This window comes from Pieris rapae, chromosome 7 (assembly GCF_905147795.1).
Source record: "Pieris rapae chromosome 7, ilPieRapa1.1, whole genome shotgun sequence".
In the NCBI taxonomy this organism is placed as follows: Eukaryota; Metazoa; Arthropoda; class Insecta; order Lepidoptera; family Pieridae; genus Pieris; species Pieris rapae.
In genome coordinates, this window is record NC_059515.1 from 2,698,681 (window position 1) to 2,725,401 (window position 26,721).

General features: G+C 34.8%; 4 protein-coding genes across 9 annotated transcripts in view; 3 read left to right on the top strand and 1 right to left on the bottom strand.

Annotated features, from left to right (window-relative positions):
- The window catches only part of LOC110992730 (protein sidekick), a 40,682-nt gene extending 38,897 nt beyond the window's left edge, over positions 1 to 1,785 (top strand). For both annotated transcript variants that reach the window (XM_045628790.1, XM_045628791.1), the window contains exon 29: positions 113 to 1,785. In XM_045628790.1, the coding sequence (XP_045484746.1) occupies positions 113 to 355 (243 nt within the window). In that variant the 3' untranslated portion in view covers positions 356 to 1,785. The remainder of the gene's footprint in view (positions 1 to 112) is intronic.
- Positions 1,786 to 2,682: 897 nt separating this feature from the next.
- Positions 2,683 to 17,070, bottom strand: LOC110992772 (nucleosome-remodeling factor subunit NURF301). Of its 2 annotated transcripts, none has more exons than XM_022258729.2 (18): positions 15,434 to 17,070; positions 14,974 to 15,256; positions 14,453 to 14,883; positions 13,960 to 14,187; positions 13,613 to 13,785; positions 13,305 to 13,502; positions 12,933 to 13,173; positions 11,011 to 12,779; positions 10,250 to 10,487; positions 8,941 to 10,073; positions 8,741 to 8,855; positions 8,511 to 8,665; positions 6,621 to 6,819; positions 5,899 to 6,452; positions 5,551 to 5,723; positions 4,833 to 5,000; positions 4,368 to 4,648; positions 2,683 to 3,274 (listed from the first exon to the last, which is right to left on the bottom strand). In XM_022258729.2, exons 1-18 carry the CDS (start codon positions 16,455 to 16,457, stop codon positions 3,069 to 3,071), a joined length of 7,569 nt encoding a protein of 2,522 aa, XP_022114421.2. In that variant the 5' UTR covers positions 16,458 to 17,070; the 3' UTR covers positions 2,683 to 3,068. The 2 variants fall into 2 exon arrangements, with proteins under 2 accessions (XP_022114421.2, XP_022114420.2); XM_022258728.2 differs by having other exon boundaries at positions 5,551 to 5,726; positions 15,434 to 17,069.
- A 953-nt stretch (positions 17,071 to 18,023) lies between these two features.
- Positions 18,024 to 20,704, top strand: LOC110992751. 4 transcript variants are annotated; one of them, XM_022258690.2, is made up of 5 exons: positions 18,024 to 18,115; positions 18,286 to 18,442; positions 19,113 to 19,271; positions 19,487 to 19,709; positions 20,162 to 20,704. In XM_022258690.2, exons 2-5 carry the CDS (start codon positions 18,299 to 18,301, stop codon positions 20,506 to 20,508), a joined length of 873 nt encoding a protein of 290 aa, XP_022114382.2. In that variant the 5' UTR covers positions 18,024 to 18,115; positions 18,286 to 18,298; the 3' UTR covers positions 20,509 to 20,704. The 4 variants fall into 4 exon arrangements, with proteins under 4 accessions (XP_022114382.2, XP_022114383.2, XP_022114387.2 ...); XM_022258691.2 differs by having other exon boundaries at positions 18,286 to 18,424; XM_022258695.2 differs by lacking the exons at positions 18,024 to 18,115; positions 18,286 to 18,442 and adding an exon at positions 18,466 to 18,585.
- Positions 20,705 to 25,021: 4,317 nt separating this feature from the next.
- Positions 25,022 to 26,346, top strand: LOC110992741 (UV excision repair protein RAD23 homolog A). The gene has a single exon (XM_022258675.2). The coding sequence runs from the start codon at positions 25,140 to 25,142 to the stop codon at positions 26,115 to 26,117; it is 978 nt and encodes a 325-aa protein (XP_022114367.1). The 5' UTR covers positions 25,022 to 25,139; the 3' UTR covers positions 26,118 to 26,346.
- Positions 26,347 to 26,721: the final 375 nt, after the last annotated feature.

Here is a 26,721-nt window from a genome sequence, read left to right on the forward strand (position 1 = left end):
TATCTTTCGAGCTTCAAGTAGCGTGTTGTGAGCTAATAGCGAGTATTTCCGCGTTAAATCTTTCGTAGCTATCCATTTATATTAAATGCCTAATAACAATCGTATTTTCTAGAACTCGGAAAGCGAAAACGAGAGCGTGAGATCGGAGCCTCACTCGTTCGTCAATCACTACGCGAACGTGAACGATACGTTACGCCAATCGTGGAAGCGGCAACGGCCCGTTCGCAACTACTCCAGTTACACGGACTCGGAGCCCGAGGGCAGCGCAGTGGTAAGCCTCAACGGGGGTCAGATAGTGATGAACAATATGGCGAGGTCTCGGGCGCCTTTGCCGGGTTTCTCCTCGTTCGTATGACAGGACGCCGCCGCGTCGCGCGTACACGCCAGTGACGCGACGCACGCACTTCATATCTAACACTGCCCATTCCTTAGCGTTAACACTGCTTGTTCGTATTGACTTTAAACTTAAACGAAATTAAATTATTTGAGACTAGAATTTATTGCTTCAGTGTTTGACGTATTCCAATACTGTTGTTATAGAGTACCTTGTTCTTCAATACTTTTAGAAGCTTTTGATATTTAGTATTGGATTTAAATCGGTATTTATTTTATTTTCTTCATTTGGCACTGAGACCAATCGAGACAATTGAACAAGCAGAGTCAGGCTTAACTGTACATATCAATCATAAGTAATGTTCAACTTATGAAATAGTTAATTTAATGTGTAAGTCAAAGTTAAGATACCATTACGTAATTTTAAAAATGTTCCGAGTTGTAGTACAATTTGTAAATATTTTCCACTTATTTTTTAACCCTAATGTACTTACTCTAATGTATTGTTATATTTATAAGCTTATTTTTACTTTTCTATCCATCCAGTTTATTTTTATAACATTTTATGTACAGCTTTTTACACCAGTTTTTACATTTCTAATCAAATATTCCGCGGCCTTAGCACAAATCTATCAAAATAATCAATTAACTTAGTTGAAAGACGGGTGTACTAAACCCTTTGATGCCAACAATGCCCCAACAACATGCGTGTTAATGGGCTGCGGTATCTGCCTGTTAGCTGTTCAGTCGGCTCGTTTGGCCAAACATGACATAAAACATAAAAATAAACGATTATAAGTTCCAATACAACAGAGCGCTATTCAACTTCATTTACTATTTGCATTAACCATTTGATCGTTTGTGCTAAGGAAGCACTTTTATGTGCACTTTTGATATAATAAATAAGAGATACGTAAAATGTATGAATTCAAGAATTAGCAGCGAATGAAGTTTATGTTTAGATGTTTAGTTTTTACTATTGTGTTCTATTAAGAACGTAATTTTGACTGATTTAGAATATTGCTTCTTTGTAAATAATCACAGTAGTTCATATGAAGTTATTTGGCACAACCCTATGAATATGAAACACTTTAATATGTCTTTACATTATGAGTGGTTTTAACACATATATTCATTGCAATTTTGCAAAAGTTAGATATTCGAAAATAATTTGTCTTATAGGACAATGTCAGTAAATAATCAAATTAATTCTTGTAATAATATTTTATTTGAAGAATTAGCCAAATATGGGCTATATACTGTTTCTAAATAATTTAAGAATTGTCTAATAGTTTTATAATAAGGCAGCTTTTCCATCTCTGTTTTGTATCGGACTGTTTATTAAACGTTTAGTGCCATTTCCTACATTTTATACATTTGTGTTAAAAAGCATTAACACTTATTTTTAATTATACAAAGACTAGGATGTGAATATATTATTAAATAAAATGTATGTTTTTTATTGTACCTACTACCCTTTCCTTTTAACAAAATTATGGATCAAGTACCACGCTTTTATAATGATGTATGAAAAGCATTGATTTTTAAGCGTGACTTATAAAAAAACATTGTTTTTAAAGTAAAACTTTTATTACATCGTCTCAAACTTTTTGGTCTTGCATAAACGCATGTCGCGTGACCGGTGACGGTCGGCCGCGGACTAGGGGTAAAGTGAAAGGCGCTCGTCATAGCAGCCAAGGCCAAAATGGCGTCGCACATAGTTCGCAGCAGCTGACCGTGTAGTGTATAGACTAATTCATTTGTGCCAGTGCTCCACGTTATTTTAATATGTATATATATTCTAAATAATTGTTAAGTATTATGTATGTCGTACTATCTAAGACACAGAATTCAATAAAAATATTAGTTGGAGACTTAGTCTACTTTTATTGGTCCCATTATCATTCCAATTTTCCAAGTATAAAATTAAGACTGATACAGCGATTTTATACCCTTAATGAAATATTATTTCAAAGATTTTTAGTTAAATGTCTGAATGAAAATGTGAAGTTTCACTTTTGCCGTAGTATCATAAAACCAATTTTTTTTATAAATAACGAGTTTTTCAAAACATTGTGCCGTCACCGAATCTAAATGAGTCCAGTTAATAATTTAACTAAAAGAGCACTCGTTTAAACTGTAAGGCATTGTTTTAGTCGTCTACAAATAAGCACGAAATGGAGAAACGAGGAAGCAATTCTATTGTTAGCAAAATGGTTGTGCCCAAACAACTTGACGGTTGATAAATTATTTTACAGTAATACCGCGCCCTGCGTGCTTTTGCCGCCATTCAACTTTGGCAACATAATTCAATACTATACTGTTCTTGGTAAAATCAAACAAAATTCGTGTATGTTAATAAAAAATTTATTTCTTACATACAATAAGTTTTACCTATGCTATGCACTACCAAAGTAACTCAAGTCAAGTTATAGCTAACATAATGTATTTTATTCATATAAATGTATATAGGTACATAATATTCTTCCGAGAAGAGCATGTCAGCTTATGAAATGTCCGTGTGATAAGCATGAATAAATACAATAAATACTTAACATTAAGCTGACATCTTAATATATACTATAGAAATAATTTATACAGTTTATTTTCTTCCTCGACTTCACTTTACAATTTACAGATGATACAGATCACAAAGAGTAGTAAAATAATAGATACATCTCTAAATAAACCGACACAATCTCGTACACACTTAGTTTAATTCACAAGCACTTCTATCATTGTGTGGTTTCGAATAACTTTTCACGAAAATATTTAATTTTTTGTGCAAAAAATGCTTCAAGTCCTTCGGCACATCGATAAAATTCCGAATCTTTTGGATTAAAATATCGGCAATTGTCAAATATTTTAGTCATATCACCAATAAATTCACTCAAAGTACTATACGTTTGGTCATTCACTTTCCTTTCTACCGTTTGAAGATCTGCAAATAGAGATATTATTAGTCCATATTTCAGCTCTGTTAAGTATAATACTGTCTTACGCCCAAACCCAATAACCTATCTCAATCCAATTTCGGCCACCTGAGACAGATATCTTAATCATTAGAAAATAACCAATCGACGGATTGTAATAACCATCTGCCGATACAAGCTGTCCATGGTGCAAGCTATTAAAAGCTATTTGATATTATGTTTTAAACATATACATGTATACTAGCGGACCGTGACGTGGCGTGACAGACGTTGTCCTGTCTACACGTCTTTAATTTGAAAATTTCAAACTTTTTTTAATAAGTTAAAACATTCTGGACCATTTTGATGAAAATTATAATTCAAATGTTATGACAATATCTAACGATCCAGCCCATGGTCTACAATAACACAATGATAACAAAACTTTTTTTTAATTTGATCGCAGCGCTTACTGTCGGGACAGACTAAAATTCGAATATTATTTAAAATTTGACACTGCGATGGTAGCGCCGTCCGTCGGATCCAATGTAAAACATTCCAAAATCAACAACAAATAATAAATTGAAAATTAATTAAAAAAACATTGTCCAGCGGACAAAATTGTGAATCTAAACCATTCTCAGATCCCCTTGAACACACACAAAAAATTTCGTCTAAATCGGTCCAGTCGTTTAGGAGGAGTTCAGTCACATACACACGCACACAAGAAATATATATATTAAGATTTTAATATTTTTTGACGGGTTTTATTTACTTTATATTGATTATGAAAAATGAGTGTAAAGAGCAAAGAGATAACATTATATCCATGAAAAATGGATTGTCTTCGTAGGGTTTGGTTATTGGGATGCAGATAGGAGATCGATCAACCGTCACGGTCTGATCAAGATTGTTTTCAATCTGTGATTGTGGATACATTATTGGGTTCGGGCATTAGTCTATAGAGAAATGTTGTTACTTGTTTGGAATATCAAACTAGCTTTCACTTTTTTTTTTATTATTTAAAGAGCTTAATCGTTTCATACGCATATCTTTTTTAAATAAAATAAATATATAAGGAATCCTCCTTTTTAACTATAAGTAAATTCAAAAGCCGCTCACCCATGGGCTCCTTGATTATTTTATAATACGTCGGGGCTTCCCTAGGGTCAACTGGCTCCATGAAAGGCCACGCATTCTTATGCAAGTGAATTTGTTTGATGAGTCGTTTCAAATTGTCATAATCTTTGGGCGTGAGTTCCTTCATATTAGCAAAGTTGACTGAATTATTTTTCTGACAATTAGGACAAATATATTCATCAATGTTGTCTGCTTCAGACTGGAGTATTCCGACACATCTGCCATGGAACCAGTCTTGACATCGATCACAGCATATGTAAAACCTGTGAATTGAATTTATTATTGAAACTAATTTCTCATAACTGTTGTGTAATAAACTGGTATGTACTTGGAAGCCTAAATAGATCATATTATAAAATCATTAACCACTTTTTTCAAGTAGGTTAAAATATCCTATGTTCTTGACAGCTACTCAAAATAAGTCATAGTTTAGTCGAAATAACTTACTGTGAATTATCGTAGGGTTGCCGACAGAGACAGTAGAGCTCTTGCGTCTCTTCAGCCCTTCTGCACTCGGAGCATACATACTCCTCCATAGTCTTACTCATCTCTTCAGTGACGCCGACACAGTCGCCGTGGAACCAGTTACTGCAGTGTTCACAACCCACGTAAAATCTGCGAAATTGTAATAGTGACTAAATAATAAAATGCATATGCAGAAAATTTGATGGAAGGTAAAAGCCAGTTGGAGTAGCCTTTTATTAGATCCTTTAAAATTGATGGAAAATAATAGTGATTTACATATAAATGTAGCTGTGAATCATTTGAAAAAAGTATAATGTCAAGAATTAAATTATTATATTAATATTCTTAGGCAGACGCGACCACCATATTCATAATTATATTCTAACATTAGTATTGTCAAACTTCGGAAATCTGGTCTAAAAAAAATAGTTTTAAATATATAATGTTAAATAAATAAACATAATTATTTAGCATGAATTTAGAAAGTATTATAAAGTTTTGTGTATTTTAAAGTAATGTGTCAATAATATAATTAATTATTGTCTGTATTTTTAATGACATGTTTGTCCATTTGGTGGCGCCAGATTCGCAGCTTACATTCATAAATTTCCATGTGAAGAAATAATATCATGATAGTATTTATTACCGCTAACATTAGCCGATTTAAAAAAAAGGCACAGTCGGTCTGAATAAAACTTACTTGGTATTATCATATGGAGTCCGACATATACACAAGAGTTTCTCTTTTTTGACTGACTTCTTAGTCTTCGGAGTTGCATCGCGACTGACCGAGGTCGTTCGTTTTTTGCCTCGGACTTCTTCTTGTTTAGTTCTCTCGGCACGAGTTCTTAGAGCCAATTCAGCAGACAACTCCTTCTAAAACAGTTTATAATCAGATAAATAAGTTAGGATGTAAAGTTAATTTTAATACATAATATGAGTTATTCTTCACTACAATATACAGTACAATGATGTGCATGTAAATTTAAGCCATTATACCTAGTACACATTTTTTTAAAACCAATATCAATACAATAAAAATAAACACCTGTATTTCAACACCAAGCTCCTTCTCCAACAGCCCGCGCTTCTTGATGATATCTTTTTTGAGCATCTCCTTGTGTTTGAACAGTATCATTTGCAGGCGCGAGTTGTTCGTCGCTGTGCGTCGTCGCTCGTCGGCGGCCGAGAGGGGCGCGGGGTTTGGGACCGGGACGGCTCTGGGAGGCGTCGGAGGGGCCGGCGCAGGGGGAGCGTGCAGGGGCTGTGCAATCACGGGGACGTGTCTGGGAGGGGCGCGGGGCGAGGCTGTCGGGTTGGGAGGAGTGACATTGGGGATCGGGGAGGGTGGACGAGCTCGACCTCGCTTCCGCGGGCTCGTCTCGACCCACTCGTCGTCATCGTCGTGACGGATGGGGGGACGGCGGCGGGGAGCAGGCGCGGGGGGCGAAGGAGAGGGAGAGATGACGGGAGGTGGGAGAGCCCGCACTTCGCGCTCCACAATCTCGGGCTTCATCTGTTTCTCTTGGTACCGCTGTAGTTGCAGTAGTTTCTCCTCGATTTCAGGATTCAAGTTCTCTTGCTTTAAGGCACTTTTGATTGCTGCGAATTCATTACGCAAATGAAAAGAACAATATAGAATTGAACAATATGTAACAAAGCAATGTAAACATAATTGGTATATTTTGTAACTTTTTGAATTATATTAACTTTTGTAACATTGCTATGAATGTAAACCTGGCATTAAAACTTGATGAAGTCAATACTTACTCTGTTGGATGTAGTCAGGAGTGAGGATAAATTTATTATTTAGAGTCTCATCTTGAGAGTTAACGATATCTGTTTTAGTAATATTTCCCAGTATATCTTCAGGCTTCGAGGGCACGGCTTCTTTGCTACTAACCGCCACTGCCACATTGTCTTCACCGTTTACTAAAGATCGCTTTAATCTATCTTCTTCATTTGTCTCCTAGAATATATACAAAATCATATTTCTACTACCAACATAAATAAAAAACAAAACAAAAAATAAGAAACAAAAACGTTTTGTGGGAATATATGATAATTTCATTTATAGATTTACTGATTTACAATACGTTAATGACAATGTGTGACATAATGAAATCTTTTCTTACATAATTTTCTCGACTAAGATTGCCCATACACCCCCACAAAATAGCAATAACAAAAACAGAAATTCGATCAAACAATAAAGGTCTATTCAAATGAAAGTCAATAATTTTCATATTATTTTATTTTTTACTGATTATATTGCACTGTCCGTTATATCAATGTAGTACTACAATTTTACATTTCACGAGGTGTATGAGCAATTCAGTAACTAGGATTTCATTATTCATATGACGGTAAATTTAAAAGGATGGGACATCTAAAGAATTATGGTTTTATATTTTGTTTTCATAAAAGTCATTAAAATCAAAATAATTTAGATTCCCCATCCCCTGTACAATATTCAGAAATAAAATGCCCCTTTTCGTTGGTCAGTAAAATACGAAATGCTTCGATATAAAAGTGAAATAATACTGTTTAAATGTAAATTAAAGCTAGCAATAATTGTTCTACTTTAGGGCCAATTTTTTTTATAATATATCACCTTTTACAGAATTTTCACTACAACCGTCACAATTTACATACTTATATGTAGAACATAGTATATTGCAACTTCCCACAAAGCCACATTAATTGATAATAAGAAATTATTTTAATATTTTTAATTACACTACAATTAATATAATTCGGCGGAAACGACACGATTCCTTTCCCAGTCCTAGAAGGACAATTCAAGCAAATAACGTAAAATTTTCAGCCTATTTCTTTGGTATAAAATATGACCATAAAATCGTCCAAACAAATCAGTCCATTGCCTACTTTCTAAGCTTATGAGAGTCTATATTAAACCAGTCTTATAAAAATCTTTACACTTTTCGTAAGGATAACTACGTACTTTCAATTTTATCCATAAAAATACTAAACGAAGTCTATTTAGAAGGAAATTCTAAAATCATGGGCACAAAACCATATTCATAAATATTTGAAATAACACTTAAAAAAATATTTTATCATTTCAATCGTTTTAACAAATTTCAATAATAATCCTTGTGTGGAATGATTAATTGATGTTTCAAGTACTTTTAAATTAATATGATTTTGTGTTTAAACCTGTCAACTATACACGCTAAGTAACCATATAATAACTGAATTTTACAAGTCTTCGTTGTTATTAATAACCTAACACAGAATTGGATTACAAATTAACATTAGATATGATTTTAATAAACATAGAACCGAATTCAAGAGATGTATAGCGGAAAATCTTATTATTCGATTAATTATAGAAATATGTACAGCGGGTATATTACACCTATGAAAATCGTATCGCCATTTTAATTACTAAAACAACGGAAATTGAACACCGCAAATATATGAGATTAAGATACATATAGTGTGGCCAGGTATGGTTCAGCTATTTCGTGCGGAAGCATATAAAATTGTACATTTAACAAATACGATTCAAATATTAAAATTGTGTTTCTATAATGTATATATATGGCTTTTTAGTCTTCAAGTTCGTTCTGTTGCTGGCTTGAAGTAGATTTTCACAGTTGCAGTGACATGATTGTATTAATAATAATAAATTACCTGGTGCGCGGGAGTGGGTATCGTGAGAGAGTGGATGGGCTGGATGGGCTGAATGGGCTGCATGGGCTGCGCGGGGAGTGCCGTGGGCGCGGGTTGCACCGCCAGGTACATCTTGCGCGGACCCAACATCCCCTGCTTGCCGGTAGACTCTTGCGCTGAAAGAAAATGGCCCAATTAATATCACTTATTTTTAGTGGGGATTTTAAGAACGGATCATGTTCAAACGCTACCTTTTAGTAATTGTTGTTTGACTTGATGTTGCACTAGTCCCAACTGTTGTGGAGTTAAGGAATAACCATGAAGTCCCTGCAAAACTATACTGGGACCGCTGCTTGTCTGCATCACCTTAGAGCGAAATTTATAATTTTAATATACAATACTTGTCTAATTTAATGCCAAATCAATTTAATTATTCAACAACAAAACACACCTGTGCCGTAACGGTCTTTATCACAGTTCCAGGCGGTTGTCCGGCGAGCAGCCTCTTTTCCATAATCTGATCCTCCGTAAGCTGTTGGGGCGAGTTGGAAGAGGCGGGAACCAGAGCCGGAGGCCTCACCAAGGACGGGGTGGGGGGCGCCGACGAGACAGGCTGGACGGCGGGCGCAGGCGTCATAGCCTGCACCGTGGTGGCTGCCGGAGAGGCCTGCGCGGTTACGGGGCTCTGCCCTATGTGGGCGACAATCTGCGCTTGGTTGTTGCCCGTGTGCCGGATGAGCACCTGCTGTCCGTTGACCGTCGCCAGCTGCACCTTGCCGGTCGCGAGCTGTTGGGCCAGGGCGGGGCTGTTGACGACGATCTGCTGAGCGCGCGGCCGCGGCGTCTGCGGGCGGATGGGGGTGACGGGGGGTGCGCGGGAAGGGGTAGCGGCGCGCTGCACCAGCTGTCCTTGCATCAGCACGGCCTGCATGCGAGGCGTGGCAGCGGCGGCCACCCGACCGCCTGCGTTGCCCGCCTGCACCACCAGCTGCTGCGCCGGCTGGACGACCACTTGCTGCGAGGGCACCATCACCTGTTGCGAAGCTTGCCCGACCACCGGCTGCGCGGGTTGCACTACCAGATGGCGGCCGGTGACGCTCTGCGAAGGCTGCAACACTCGTTGCACCGGTTTCGTCTCCTCCGGCTTAACTTTGGGAGTTTTTTCATTTAAATTTTTGCATTTTTCCGCGTCAATCTTTCCCGAGGCGGCCGCGATCAACTGCCCGGTGGCGCCTTGCTGGCCCGCCATCACCACGTGCAGTTTACCGTCAGCCATCTGCACCAACTGTTGCCCCGGCAGGAGGCCCTTGACGGTGACCTTGCCGTCGGTTCCCCGGAAGATTTGAACTTTTTGGGGGCCCTCTTTCTGGGAGGGAGTCATCGATTTAGGTGATTCGCTGGACAATTTCACACTTTGAACGGGCTGACTGATAACGCGTGTTGTCCCGTCGGTTCCCTTAGTCATTATTATCCTTCTAGTTCCAATAACATTCTTCTGTCCGCCCGACGTAGGGGTGTTCGCAGTCAATAGCGTCGACAAAGTATTTTTCCCTGAATTGTGGTTGAGCGTTCCCTTGGATTTATCTAAAAAAAAATGTATTACATAATATTAAAAAAAATAAAAAATTATTGAAAAGTAAGGCTAATCGAAATATTAATCGCTGATTGATTGAACTGATTGATAATTTTGGAATAGCCCTTTCGGTTCATAAGCGATCAGACAAACAAAGCAATAACAAAACGTAACAATATCTGTATACCTTGTGACATCTCGAGCGCTCTCTTCTGCTGGTGGGCAGCGCGTTGCTCACGCAGCTGCTGCTCCATCTTGTCCTTGATGTCAGCCGCGTGGGCGGGGGGAGGTGTTGGCGCCCGACCCCTGAGGGGCAATTTGCCGGTGGTGGTGCGCGTCACTGGCGTCATCCGCTCCGACCGCTCTCCGTATTGACGCACCTCCCATAGTTCCAACTTGTCCTCGTCTACCCATTCTTCCGTTACCTACAGTTTTCACAAATCCACACTTAATTATGGTAACATTAGTGCCTCTAATCTTGTCTCATAAGCTCAACGTGTCTGCTGAACAAATATACTAACTAGTACCTGGATGGCCGAATATATAAATTGTGTTTTTGGAAATTATATATAAGTACGAATTACATACTAATAAAATGATGAAATATGAACAATATAGATTATATATGCTGGAATAGCTTTAGTGTTGTTGTGTCGTTAAAGCAATTTAATAAAAATAGTATTATTATTCGCCGATAGATGTCAGGAAGATTCATTTTTCAGTTTAAATTGGGACTACTCAAACACCACCTTTTTGTTATTTTCTATCATTTATTCCTAGCTAGATCGATTTATCGCCCCCGAAACCCCCGTATACTAAATTTCATGAAAATCGTTGGAGCCGATCCCGAGATTCCAATTATATATATACAAGAATTACTCGTTTAAAAATATAATATATGAAATGAAAAACAAGTGAAATATAACAAAAAAAGGAAAACAAACTGACCTGCGGTTCTGTATTTTGTGGAGATTCGGCTCGTTTCCGTTTCCTTAAACCGCTGCGAATGGACGTCACCTCACGCACGGTTTTGGGTAGTTCGAGAGGAATGACAACCCGCCGTCTTAGATATTGTGTCTTTTCCGAAAATTGGCCGACGTGACGATGTTTCAAAAGCTCCAAGGAAACGATTTCGGTGTCCGTGGTGAGCTGGTGTTTGCCGTCAGCCGTGGCGGCTTTGGCTGCCATGTCGTCCCAGCGCAGGCATGCCCACATCACTCTGAGCTGCAGGGCGGCGCTGGCCAACCACTGGAGGTTCACTGTTCTATACAACCAACAGGTTTTGAACAGAGGCCTAGGACAAGGATACGGCCAAACCAGCTGATTTGGCTTAGCACTATGGCTGAATCCTTGCACCGTCGAGTGACCTCCTTGTCGACTCAATTTTCTCAGTTCATGGTTAGGCAGAACCATTATGGTTTTTGTTTTACTTTTCGTGTGAAATGATGAACAAGGTGGATACTTCACCGGCGTCCTCTTCTTTTTCTTTTCAGTTGCGGATGTTTGGACTCTTTTTAGATAAAGTTTTCCACATGGTTTTTCTGTAGAATAAATTCTAACGATTCCACATTCAGTCTTCTCTTCTTTGATTGCTTTTTCTTCCTTCTTGATACTTTTTGCCCCAAATCGTCTATTTATTGCAGCTCGATACTTGGGTACGTCTTCTGTTTTTTCAGTCTTCACGGAACATTCATAATTTTTTGCTTCTTTATTTAACTTCGCCAACTTCCCTCTTGTTATTTTTAACTTGGGAATAGGGGGACGGGACTTATCGTCGCCGCTTTCTGCATTCTGACAATCACTTTCCGTAAGCTCCTTCAAAGGTCCGATTTCCACATCACTATCATCAATGTTGTTATTGCCTATGTCTATATCCATTTCATTTCCAACAGCTGGAACGGCACACTCATCTAAAGTATTTTCACTTTTAAGAATACTATCAGCAAAAGGCATATTGGTGTCACTTCTTTCCATTTTCAGGTTGGATTCAGAGTCACTACTGGACTTTCGCTTGATGAAGCAATCTGTATTTCTATTGTCACAATCTTGGGCACATGCAACTGCCGACAGTAGATCAGTCAAAATATTTTCATTTGAATTAGATCTTTTGCCTAGGAGATATTGCTCTAATATTGACATTTTATTATTTTCCTGTGAGTTTAAACCAAAACCTTTGTTGTTGGCAGAACTACTTTTTAACAATGACAGGAGTTTATTTAGCAAATTAGCTTTTTCGATACACAATGGTGAATAACAATTTACTTTTAATCCGGTGTGGTTTAAGACTGTTTCAGCATTCCTACAATCTATGGAATAACAATTGTACTGCTTGGTAATTCCACTTAATACTAAATATTGCTCACGCAGAGTAGATATTTCGCTACTTATAGAATTATTTTCTTGGTTATCATTATTGGTTGTATTACACATGTTTGTCACATCGGTTTCTGAATCTTCAGTTTCAATATCAATACTCTTGTCTTCTTCGTTTCTTACCTCTTCTTCTTCTTTTTTCACTTTCTCTAAAAGGTTTCCAATTTTTTTTTCCTCCATGAACTTTAAGTATGTACGCCGAGCCAAAAGATCATCTAATTTGGATTTTCTTGCAATTTTAGGATAGTACTGTCTTACAGTGGAACTTAATGCTTTCTCTACATTAATTTCCTCAAAATCTTCAACATCCTTTTCCAATGTCATATTTCTCATTGATGGGGGTACTAAAAGTTAATTACTAGTTAATGTCCCAATAGAAAAATAAAATTAAGAAAAGAAGGTGTATAATAAAAACTAAAACAAGTATCTAAATTTTGTTTTCAATTAAAGCTATATAACTTTATAAGTAATTGGTATGTCTTGATATATTTACTTACATTTTGCTAAAACATCTTGATCAGTAGAGCCATCAGATGTTAGGTAATCATATGTCTTAGGTTCTACAGCCAACACTTTAATGATGCTTCCTTCTCTTACCCTAACTGCTATTTTTGCAGGTCCACTGCTCAAACCCAATTTTATAGACTTGTATCGCTTTTTAAACTTTCTAGTAGATGAATTCCAGAGCCAACCCCACTGGCCATGAATTCTATATTCTTCACCTTTTTGTTTCCAAACCTGATACATAAATCATATATAAACTATATATATATCTATATATAGTATGTATATCAAAATAGTAATTAATATATATATATATATATGTACATATTTATATGTTTGTTTAAATAAATTCTATATGATATTACCTGATTGTGAAGACCTAAGGAGTATTTAACAAAGTTGTATGCGGTGCGGTAGCGTTCTTCTTCCTCATCCCTTTCTTTTTTTTCTCTCTTGTCGATTTTCTTACGTTCTTCACGCTCTAGGGCAGTAGTCCGCATTAGCCGTACATGACCCAGCTGTTCATGCCATGCTGGTACCCACACCACACTTCTAATGCATGCCTATAATTTTTTTCATAATTAATTATAAGTTCCCCTAAATTGAATTTTAATATACAAACATTTTTATTGCTAAAACAATGTACATATTATAAATTAAAATGTAAAATTACCTGTAAGACACAAAGCGCTCTTGCAAAGTCTCTAGGCGCTTGACAGAGCTGCACAGCTTGCACCCAGGGCTTCCTAAGGAGGCTCCAATTGGGATGCATGAATTGTATTACTATATTAGACTCCAAGTGTAGGAGTGTTTGACGCAATGTTGCTACTAATAATGGCTTGGTCGCTAAAATAAAAATGTTTTTATTAATAAAAACTATTGGCAAGTTTTAATGTACAAACAATTGTCAAAGTAAGATATAATATAAGCACATAAGGCTGATTTAAAACTATAAAAATAAGAAAAATACTACAACAGTAAGAAAATAAATACTGCAGCTTGAATAAAATTTTTACATACCATTTAATAAACCAATCCATTTGAAATCCTGTCCGGATGATAGTGAAAACTTGTGTGAAATATATCTCTTCTTATCGCGCTCTTCATTTCTCTGGGGCTTATTTAGGGCTAATGGATTACATGTATATTGATTGACATAAGTCTTAAATACATTTTCATTTCCAAGCTTAAATAAGTATGTTCCATTTGAGATTTGATTTGATCTTTGTCTTGTAAGACGTTCAGACACTGAAAATATGATATTATTAAACATATGCATGAAAATTCTTATTATTTTATATTATCCATACATATTTTTTTGTACTTTAGATGTCTATAGAGCAAACATTTTTAACTAAATTGCCATAATGATTGATGCACTAAGTGAAATAAATATTTTTAGAACATTAACAGACTCTAAAATGTCTCATATTTCAATTGCACATAGCAAATTGGCTTCATTATGGAAACTCAATAATAAGAATCCAGCAATTGACCTAAATGTTATGATTACCTTCATCATTTTTCTTTATTAACTTATTTTTATTAGTGCTTTTGTCATCAGGATTATAGGTTTCATTTTCTTCATATTTTTCATTGTCCTCACTAGACACAGTTACTTCATTTACAATATCTCCATCAGTGACAAGTGAATCTGACCCCTTATCATCATCATTAATACTGAATCCTTGCTGTTTATGTGTTTCTTTTGACATTTTCTTTTTAAGAATAGTAGCATTCTGTACTTCTAAATATGACTTCCTGTTTCCTTTAGCTTGATTAGTTAGTTTTTCTGTAATATCCATTTGTCGAAGAATCTCAGACTTCATTTCAAGCAATTCATGAACAAGGGGAGCTTCCATTTCCTTAGAATCTAAGATATTTAGTAATTCTTGAAACTGGTCTGCTGTTGTGTAATACCAGACATCACTATTTTCTGCCTCACTGGAATGAATAAATCATGGGTCATATTTTTTAAATAATTCTGTCTAAATAACAACCAAAATGAAAAAAAAATACATAATCATTACTTACATAAATATCCGTCTTGAGATAAACCAATATTTTCTACCATGCCTATCAAAACCAAGGTGTTCATGACGACAAAGTAATCCTTGTTTTTCAGCATCAGATACACAATCAGTAACACCAACAGTTTTATGTTGTTTACATAATGAACATTGCCAGTCTTCAGAAGGCACGTCTTCTAGTGGAGGATCAACACATTCAAGGTGATATACTGCTGGACATGTTTCACAACACAATAAATCACCTAGGCGGTGACATACTCTACAATGATCATCATATTGTATAGGTGCTGCAACAAAAATATAGTTTTCAGTATTTTAAACTGAGAATGGTACAATATTTACAACAAATTATGAAATTACTCTAAAATTCTAGAATATAATGCTGGTGATTAACAAGCTAGGCAAATCAATTCTTAAATGTCTATATCATATGAATAATACAATAAATTAAATAAAAATTATACCTTCACTAATCAAATCATCACGAACTGGATTAGTAATAAGAAATTGATTACACAAAAACTGCAGAACAGCAAGGCGATCCTCAACAGTTGTGAAAGGATATTCACAAGAATTCAAAATTCTTGATACATTTTTATCAAATGTTTTGTCACTATCCACATAAGCTCTCAATACTTCTGGCCATGTCATGACATCTAATAGAAACAGTGTTATATTGACACTATCTTTATGGTCTAAAGGACCATAATGAGTTTGTTGGGCATCTTCCTCCCGTAATAGTGCTTTCAATAGCATTATATGTACTTCTGTTAGTAGTGTACTTTGCTCATTACAGCTAACTGCAGCGCACAAGTCTTCTAATCTGAAAGGTGATAACCGAACAAGATGCCTAAAGTGGCGTAAGACTTCATAAACACCAACCACTTGCAAAACTAAACTATGAGGAATTATTAAGTCATCAGATGAGGCTGGAAGTACTAAATTGGGAATTTGACGTTCTTGCTGAAGCCATAGAGGATCAGGACTAGGAACTCTATTAAAATTCGAAACTGATTTTCGTGGAGTTCCTGCTGCAGAGTTTATAGAGCAAACAGAGAAGTCACTATCACTTCCAGCACCATCACTCCCGGAACCATCTGAGCTCTCACTAACTCGCTCCTCTTCAGGCTCTGATCGATCGCTAAACTCATCTCCAAAATCGGATCCATAGTGATATTCCGATTCATGATAATCTGCTGCATGAGGATTATATCCTCTTCTCGAATAAGCATTAGATAGACCACCTCTTCTACTTTTGTGTGATTTCCCACCTCTTTGTTTTCGAGTACTACGTTTGCTAGTATCACTACCTTGTGGCGATGACGCTCTTGATGCAGATGGAGTACTCGTTAATGATCCGGTTCCAATATTTTGAGCTTGCAAATATTTAGGTTTCTTTAATAAATGATATTGAAATTTCCTGTTCTTTTCAAAATTGCCGGATTTTGGGGGTCTCCCGCGTTTTTTAGCCCCCCTCCCCGACATCATTAGTTACAACTGTCAATTAAACACTATTTCGCACGTGTATCGCAAACACATTCTTGTTTACAAAAACAAAATGTTACCAATATTATTTAGCTTCATCGTAAATCCAAAGGATTCATAATCTCAGCCTCATACGACGCTTAGCACAAAACTATTGTCACAAATCACAAAATTACTGTCATTTTACACCTCCACTTTTAAATCGCAAGTTTTTAAGTTCACTGCTAACAGTACATACATAATGTAATTTTTATTTATTTTACAGAAGGCACCAAAAGCTTTTCGTGACGCGAAATGTGAATAGGTAGGTAGGTACCTATTCATGCAATTCTCAAACGCTTGATTCTGAGCGCCTATTGGCTGGTTTTTAACCCGCCATGTTGATTTTGTACCTTGTGGTTTATTGAATTTTTATGCTAATAAAAAAAAATATTTCACTTAAAATATTAACAACAGAATATATGACAAATTGAGTATTTTGTTGAAGAAAAATATTTTAATGGCAAATATGACTTGGCAGACACTAAATAACACAAATACATTCAACGGGCGCACGTCGTAAAAATTAAGCTATTTCCGAAGATGGCAGCCATTTTCTTTTTCCATTTATCGAGTCAATATGTTTCAAGCTTGTGTTACCCTGCGGCATAATTATAATATATGAATTAAAATGTGTAAATGAATTTTGGCTTTTAATATTTAAGATAAATAAACAAATATCATTCAATACAATACAATTCAATATTCATAATTCATTATAGACTTGCAGAAAGTTGACCGAATAATTTTGGTGTTTTATGTCTTAAAGAAATTACGCATAATGGTGGCTGATTTTTTTTATTTTACAGGAGTTATAATAGTTATTATGGCTCGGTAATGATGGAATGAATAGATTGTGTGCATTGAGCACTATATTTTATGATACAGACTATGTTGAGGTTTGAAAAGTTAGTATTACTGTGATGTAACGTTACAACTAAGTAAAATAAACACATAGATTATGCTCTTTGATTATTATCCGACTTGGGTAAAGATTTTCTTGGCGGGAAATCGAAAAAGCGTGGTTCCTAATTTTTACAAAAAATATATAATTTAAATTATTATGAATTTGTAAATAACAGTAAAATTAGACAAATCAAATAAACGTATAAGGTTGATAAAATATAAATGGAACGAAACAAGAGGGCATACCTGAGCAGCCTACCTCGACAAACCTACGAGGTGGTGAGAACTGAGAATGAATCTTATTACGCACGGAAGCCTAATTACAGATGATTATAGACAGAAAATACTAATAATAGTACATGTATGATTTTCAAAACCATAAATGAAATAAAAAACATAGTAAAAATATGCAAGAATGACGGCAAAATAAAAATCACATTTTCTGATATAAAAGGTGTAGTGGAAATGAGGCTAATACTACCAGTATTACCACAAACTTTCATACAATTTAATTTTCGTCTTTCTAATTTCTATATAAATTACTGCTAGGGTATCTTGACTATGGCCTCTGTAAAGGCTCAAACAGCAAGATTCCATTTCTAAAAAAGAAACGTTGCCTATGGCTAATATTGTTCTGTGCCCTTGACTCTTGCTTACCCTGCATTTTGCATTGGAAAAATATATATAAAATATTAGTTGTCGTGGATAGTGGAAAGGTGATTTTTTTTAAATTTTTTATTCACTAAACTATGTATGGTGTTCTCGTTGTTATTATTTTAAATATTTAATTTACAAAAGTGTATTCTTATAGAAATCTAACTAACCTTTAAAAACCCAATATAATTATTTTAAGTCAAAATCAGTGCACATTTGTTGCAAATTTCAGACTGGCGCGGACAATGTATTTAATGAAAAATATTGTTCCAATGAATAGTTGTATAGATCTACCAACTTGCATGTATAATATGAGGAATCCTACGCAAGAAGTTTCCAAAGATGACATTGATATAAAAATATGTGACCAGGTTATACAATTAGTCAAGGTTTCAATCAATAAAATTCTATTTTTAGTAACCTAAATTATTTAAGAACAGAGTGATGTTGTTGTGTTTAAATAACACTGTGCACCAATAGAATTTATTTTCTCCTCTGCATTTTCTCCAACTGTGTAGACAAACATTACAAGGTAGCTCATGTCTCAAACCCCAAAATCAATGTCATATGTCAGACACAGATAGCTGATTGCCTGCATGTGTTAAAAATTACAATGATTAAAATCATTAATGCAATCTGAGGCCAAGACCCATGTAGGGGCTGCAGGAACATCGGATCATTATAACTATTCTAAATTATAGTGAAAAGCATAGAGATTTCTGTATAAATCATAATTCCTCCAATATCACGTTCTAAATCTTTACATGGTGAGGATAGATTTGATTGATTGAATGTAATCTCACCAGAGTTACCCAAAACAAAAATGACCTCACAAAAAAAGACAGTCTTACGTTACAGAGTTTTTTTTTATTGAAAACTTTAGGTTGTTTGCCATATATTCAATTGTAATAAAAAAACGTATCCTGTCACATTCATTACAAAAATAGTGCCTAAATCTGTATAGAGAAATGAGTCACCTGTGACTCGTCAACTTATCCCATACCATTCCTGTGACTCATCTGACATGGAAGTTGTTAAGATAACTCTTGCTTTTTTCAGAATACATCACATACAGCTATGTTAGATCTTGAGGAAAGACAAAAACAACTACTAAAGAAGTTGGATAAACTTCATGAGCAAATAAATATAATAAGGTCTTCTTGCAACTTTGATAATATAAAAGAAGATAATTCTATCCTTGTGCCAAAACCCATAAAGGTAATCCTTAAAAAGTACTGTGAAGCACTGAAAGAAGAATTTAATATTTTTTTAATTTATTAGTTAGTGATCAGTTACAAGAAAAAGATATTGGAAAATAGATATTATCTCTATCTCATAAAACTGCTTAATATTTCATTGTAGATAGGATTTACACATATTCCAGTAGCTTTCTTATATAATGTATATAGTGAACTGAATTTAATTTTTTTCAGGAGCATCTGAATGAAGTTGTGATCACTATAAACCAAGATAAATTACCATGGTTTCTGATACCTTTGTTACATGAAAATCCAGGTCTAAAATATACATGGCACATTCATTCCTCTGTCCTTGCTAACAGAATTCACAAAATTCAGGCTTTTTTCAAAAACATAAATTTGCCACCAGCAGGAAGCAATATACCCAGAGTAAATTTAAGGATAATATTTAAAAAAAGTAAGTTATAAATATTCATTACCTAACAGTTTCCTATGGTATCATGGATGTTATTACCCATGCACATCATAAACTTGTTGAAATAAAATATTCCCAAGAGGAATTTTGACCAAAGTTAAATATTGTTTTGAGTAAAATTGAATTAATTATTACTGGTACATATATTAATAAAAACAGTTATAGAAGAAAGTATTATTTGTAATACTATTTATTAAAATAATATGAACACTGCCTGAAAGTTTATGGTACAGTTTGATATTGCTTACAAAAAATTTGGAGAATTAATTTGACTAAATTATATCTATTCCTAAGGAACATATGCCATAGAATATTACTTGTCACTACACACTTAATACTTCTCACTTGAAGCTAGAAATTTTATTTTCGTAAAGCTTTAGGTATCATTTAAGTCCATTCAATGTCTTAATATAAATAATTTTGTTTCCTTTCAGGTACTACAGAACTTAAAATTTCATCCCTTGGTTTACCAATCAGGGGTAATGTAAATATTTTACGATACCTTTGTGAACAGTACCCAAACACTGCTGTATACAGTTACAATGACTATGAAATGGAAAATTTGCTAGATACTTGCTATTTGCTTGAAAATGCATCAGAGACTCAAAAGCCAATTTTGTGTAAAAAATTATTTCCAAGCAGTGATATTCAATGGATTTATAAGAATCAGTTTAGTATTGTAGATCTTGCTTTATATAATGAGATAAAACAAATTCAGAATCATAAAAAACTTGTACCTCAAAAATGGCTTTCTAATTGTGAAAAAAATATAGAAAAGTAAATTCTCTATCCATAATTGTTTATTTTTTTACATTTATTATTTACTTATTTACCAAAACCAGATATTGTAATGGAAATGTATACTTGCTGTAATGAAAGCAAACCATAAATTGCTATAAAATGTACATATTTATATGATCCTTAAGACATATGCTGTAGTATACATAAATCTCATTATACTCTACCACTACTGTTTACTTTTGATATTTTAATTCAGGAATGATAGGCAACTTGAGTAGAGCAAAAAAGACCTATAAATTAACACACTATAATATATACATAAGGGGAAAGTAGTTTTTAACATGGGATTTTTTTTCTCAGCTTGTTTAAATATTTATAACTATTCAATTAAATTTCGAAAATATTTGTATCTTTATTTAACTCAATGCACAGTATTTATCACAATTAAACTGTTGCTTTTAAAACAGAAAAAAATCACCTTACTCAATATAATAACACGTAAAAGTAATTGATGAGTTGAATGTCTAGTCTATCTAGTGATGCCAAATCCTACAGAATGTTTTCCCTTGAACCAACTTCATATACTTCTAAAGTCTTGTATACTCAGTTAAAGGTAATTTCAATTATGCATCCAACAAAATTACATTCATGTAGTATATGTATGGAAATTCTATGTTGTATGTATTATATAGCTTTTTGATATTTCAGTTATAGTTTGCATTTGGTTTAGTTTATTGGTAGGGTTCTAGGTATAATATAAATTGTATAGAATCATGCTTTTAAAAAATATCTTGTATAAATTAAGCCCTACATAAATGTACTTCCTATGCCTAATGTATGTTTATGTGCTTTTTTGGTTCTTTACTTAGTCGTAAAAACAATTCACCAATTCTGATACTTTTAACTTGTAAGCCTATTAAGCACCATCAAATTCGGTGTGTCGCTGAAATTTAAGTTGTCAAGTCGGTGAAGACCAAATAACATCTTATACATATAAAATTCTCGTGTCGCGGTGTTTGTGGTTAAACTCCTCCGAAACGGCTTCCTCGATTCTCATGAATTTTTGTGTGCATATTGGGTAGGTCTGAAAATCGGACATCTATTTTTCATCCTCCTAAATGTTAAAGGTAGTCCAGTCCACCCTTAAATATATATTTTTTATTTAGATAAATTTTTATTTTTTTATCAACTGTATCAACAGCATTAAAAAATACATATAACCCTAAATTTTCAACCCTCTACGATCAACCCCTATTTTTTATTATAAATGATATACATGGCAAATCGACGTTTGCCAGGTCAGCTAGTAACGTTGTAATTACAAAATGTCATGTTACAGTTACATGTCTAATATTAAAAAAAAATCGTGTAAATCTTGGAAAGGTTTAAAAAAGGTAACAAAAAAACCATGAAACATATTTTATATAAACATATAACCGTACTTTCATTGATAAGTTTATGTTGCAAATAACCAAAATTGTTACTAAATACTAACACACATTGTAAATATTATGACATTATACCTTCTTTCTAACAATGAAGTGTTTTTTTTATAAATATAATTTATTAAAAGGAAAATAATAACTAGAGACCATCTTGGACGAAATAACTAGATTTCAGTCAAAACCACTACTAAAGTACTAAATTAAAGTTTTCTTTCAGTAATTTATAGGTAGAAATTTCCAGAAAAGTACCTATCTGTAGCAGGAAAGTAGTTAAATCAGAGAGTCAATTGAATCTGTGGACAGTCAATTAAAGATCTATATTCAATCAAGTCGCTAGAATTTTGATTTAAATAAAGCAGCGTTGAAAACGTTTAACTATCTGTCTGACCGAAAGCCAGCGTGTTGATTAATAATGTAAAACAAGATGGCGGTCACGACAACAGCTGATTACTTTTAGTCTTTCTTTTAGCAAACGTTCGCATATGAGTGTATGGGATGTTCTATATTTTTATAAATCACAACCCATTTTTATCTTTGTTAAATTGATATATTTCTTCACAAACAACGGTAATTAATTTATATTCTTATAGAAACGCTCATAAAAAAAAATACATGCTCACTCATCATAAAAGTCTGTTCTGAGTGACGTCTGTTTTCTTCTTTTCTAAGTGTCCTGTATTTATGTTGCCACGTACATCAAAATCGTATAGAAAATACTACACCATATAGTATGTACATTTTAGTGCGTATCTACGATACGCTGCAAGTGGTTTTGTGTTTCAAATTGTGGTCTTTGGTGAAATTGTAAACATGTTGTCGACTCCACCATAATCGATGTGATCGTGAAAAAATCGAGAGCTTGAAAATTCCGTGTTTTGTTATATTGAAATGGTTAGGTTAGTATTATAATCTAAAGAACAAAGAAACCAAATCAAAAGATGTTAGTGTGGAGATGCCGTGTGATGCGTGAGTGAGCAGGAAGCTGGAGTGGCAACTGGCAACGGCGGGCTCTTTTGCCAGCGCCCCCCAGTGATATTGGAGTGCCCTTAGATGTCGGATTCTTCCACATCCTGAGGTGTTGAAGGAAGGGGTTCTTTGACAGTTTCATCGCGGTTTTGGAGCTCCCGGACGCATTTCAGAGAAGTCGCTGACACCGATTCAGATGTTACAGGCGTCTTCAAAGATAACGCGGCGTAAAGGCCCAAGTCGACCATCCACTAAGGGCGAGAATGTGGATCCGGCTCCAGCTAACAAATCTGCCAAATTGAAAGAAACAAGAGCTGAGAAAAAGACTCGGGAGGAAGAAAAGCTTTTGGCTTTGGATATTCAAGCTCGAGAAACACGTTGCATTCTATCTTCTGTCCTGGTGATATGTCATTGGATTTAGTTAAGAGGATTTAGGCTAGCCTGGGATTTGTTGAAAAGGTCGCCACAAAATTGTCCAATATCGAATTAATATGGGTCCATCCATATGGCTAAAATGCTATTGCGGAAATGCGGAAGGATATTGGGGTGCTTGCTCAACTATCAGTTTCTAAGGAAACTCGATCTTTGCGGGAAGACAACGAGCGCCCCAAAAAGCAAATTGAGATACTCCAGCAGGATATGAGGGATCTTCGGAAACATGTTGGAGTTAATTCAAAAAAGAGCCATTGCTTACATGCATTATATTATACATTGCCCTATTGGGGATAGAGTAAATACGCGGATTAAGAGATTGATTTCCTATGTTACCAATTGAAGTTTCAGAATAACTGAACTTTTGTATGACACTTGGGAACGGAGTAAGATCGAAACTTTTCTATATTTATCTTACCCCGTAATTTTTCTTTGGGTTAAGACGGAAAGTTGAGATATATCCTAAATTACTAATAATAACCGCATTTTAATGTGATTTCGTAACTAACAATAAAAAATCTGAGTCCCTCCCGAGTCACGCCTAAAGAAGTTTTACTTCAAAACTATAATGAATTATTTATATGATATAAGCGCACCCATCTTGTTATTATAGTTACAGCACATGGGGTAATATTAAATCACTTGAAGATTATACCAAAAAATCACAAGCCAAAATTATCCAAATTCCCGCCCTCCACGCACTCTGGGCGGCTAACTTCGACGGTTTTAACAAAAATACCAGCACTCGAGAACTCGTGTTAAAATTGTTGTTATACCTAGATGATTTATTGTCTTACCCTATTTTTGACGTGACAACGTCTTATAAATTGGTTTGCCGGGTGACACTTTAAGAAACTGCGTTACGCTCCGCTCACGTTATGCGCTCACAATGAGAGCGAGTGAGAGGCACGCGTCCCTTCCACTCGGGCATCGTTAGCCCGCCTAAGAGCGAGAGAGACAGACATATGAAATTCAGTGCGAGATTCTTTGTATAAATTAATGTTTTAAATATAATTCTTTGTATAAATAAATGTTTTAAATTGTTACTATTATTTCATCCTTCTTCCTACTATACGAATGAATATTCACATTAAAATTATTTTACCACTCAAAGTCGTTGTCACGTAAAACTTTCGCCCGTATACCGACTTTACAGGCAACCAATTTTTTTCATCTTGCCCCCACTTATCTTACCTTAAAATACGACAAACATTGACCGTATCCTTTTTAAGCAATATAATAACGCGTTAGAAAATAAAGGACCAACATTTTCTTCCGTTTGATCCGTTAGTATGGTATGTTTATGCATATTCTACGCCCCAATAAAAGATAAGGATACCAGGGGCTTGAGACAAAATCAGTTTGCAATAGATAGATGTCTTAAGTTTTAATTGCTTAATTACAACTTTTCATTTCTGTTGTCGACAATACTGTTACAATTACTATGAAAAAATTAAAAGATTACATATTTTTTTGTGAAACAACGCAAATGATAAATTATCCTATATAACGCACCGCTTCGCGCAGACTCTGCCATGTGTAAGAATTAAATTTATTCCGAATAAGCCGATTTTCATAGTTAGCTTATACACTTTATTACTACTAATAAATGAAGTTATCAATTATCATTATAGAATGAATAAATGCAGTCGGACCATAGAATAGAAATTTGAACGGAGATTGATAATTGGTGAGTGGTGACAATGAACAACGATGACAGTAGGAATTAGGGAATTTTAGAACGAGGTTATGTTTACTGGTTAATTTTGTCGAGTCAGATTTTGTAACAAAATCCTTTTATCAGTAAAGATAAAAAATACCTTTAAAAATGTTGGTGACTCTGAAAACATTACAACAGCAAACATTTCAAATCGAAATAGATCCCGATGAATCGGTAAAAGCATTGAAACTCAAAATTGAAGTTGAGAAAGGTAAAGATTATGCGGTGGATTCCCAAAGGCTTATTTATGCTGGAAAAATTCTTCTCGACGATCATAAGCTTAGCACATATAATATAGATGAAAAGAAATTCATTGTTATTATGGTTACTAAAGTAAAGACAGGTGATACACCTCAAACATCTACGTCTACCCCTGAGGCAGGTGAAAGTAAGTCAACTGACAGCGGGGATGCTAAAACCAAAAGTTTGGAGTCTCCCAACCCACCTCCAGCAGCAGAGCCAGAACGTCTCGTAGAGCCCCCAACAATATCTACTGATCCTGATTTTGAATCTACTGTTCTAAGTATTATGGATATGGGTTATAATCGTCAACAAGTTGAACAAGCTCTGCGTGCGTCTTTCAACAATCGGGAACGAGCTGTAGAATATTTAATAACTGGTATACCTGAAAATATATTACAAGAACAGGAGGAAGAAGCAAGTTCAAATGATGACCCATTAGCATTCCTCCGTGATCAATCGCAATTTCAACAAATGCGGGCCATGATCCAACAAGATCCTAGTTTGTTAAATACTATTTTGCAGCAAATTGGTCAATCTAACCCACGCCTCCTCCAGTTAATAAGTCAAAATCAACAGGCCTTTGTCAGAATGCTCAATGAACCTATGAGCACTCCTACAAGTGGTGGTGCTGCTGCTGTGTCTGAAGATGTATTGCCCCCTGAGCATCAGTTACCACAGCCACCACAAAATGTTATTCATGTTTCACCTCAAGATAAAGAAGCTATAGAACGATTAAAAGCTCTTGGTTTTCCAGAAGATATGGTTATTCAAGCCTACTTTGCATGTGAGAAGAATGAAAATCTAGCAGCAAACTTCCTTTTATCTCAAACCTTTGATGATTAATTTTCACTGAGAGGACATTTCATTTTAATGCTTTTTTCAAAATGACTTACTTATTTCACTGTCAAACCAGCTTTGTATATTATTTGATCTTTATTGTTTGTATGTTATAAAAGAAATTGGTAACTTTTAAAGTTTTCAATGCATTCACTTTTAACATGCAGTCTTATAGGTACTACTTACCTATGTAACTTTTTCAGAAAATAAAATATAATTGGATAGAAAATTTCAATCATTGTTTCATTTTTTCTCTACTAGGCAAACAGGTGTGGAGTATATGTATTATGTATATAACATTATTTATTATGGACATGAAATACTTTCTAAATAAACTTGGTAATAAAAATATTAATTAAGTATTTATTCTTAGTACATACATTTTTTCAACAATGCATGAGGCCACTAATGTAATATTTATCTGTATAAAAAGTAGGCAATCCTAATCAAATGCAGAGCATTCTTTCATTAATAAAGGAATAAAACTATCAACAATTTATTGAATAATGTAAATATTATATGCATGAACAGTTTCTGTTCTTTGTTAATATCATCTATTTGTAGTGTGAGGTTCCTTAACAGAGTTATATATAGTCACAAATAAAAATAT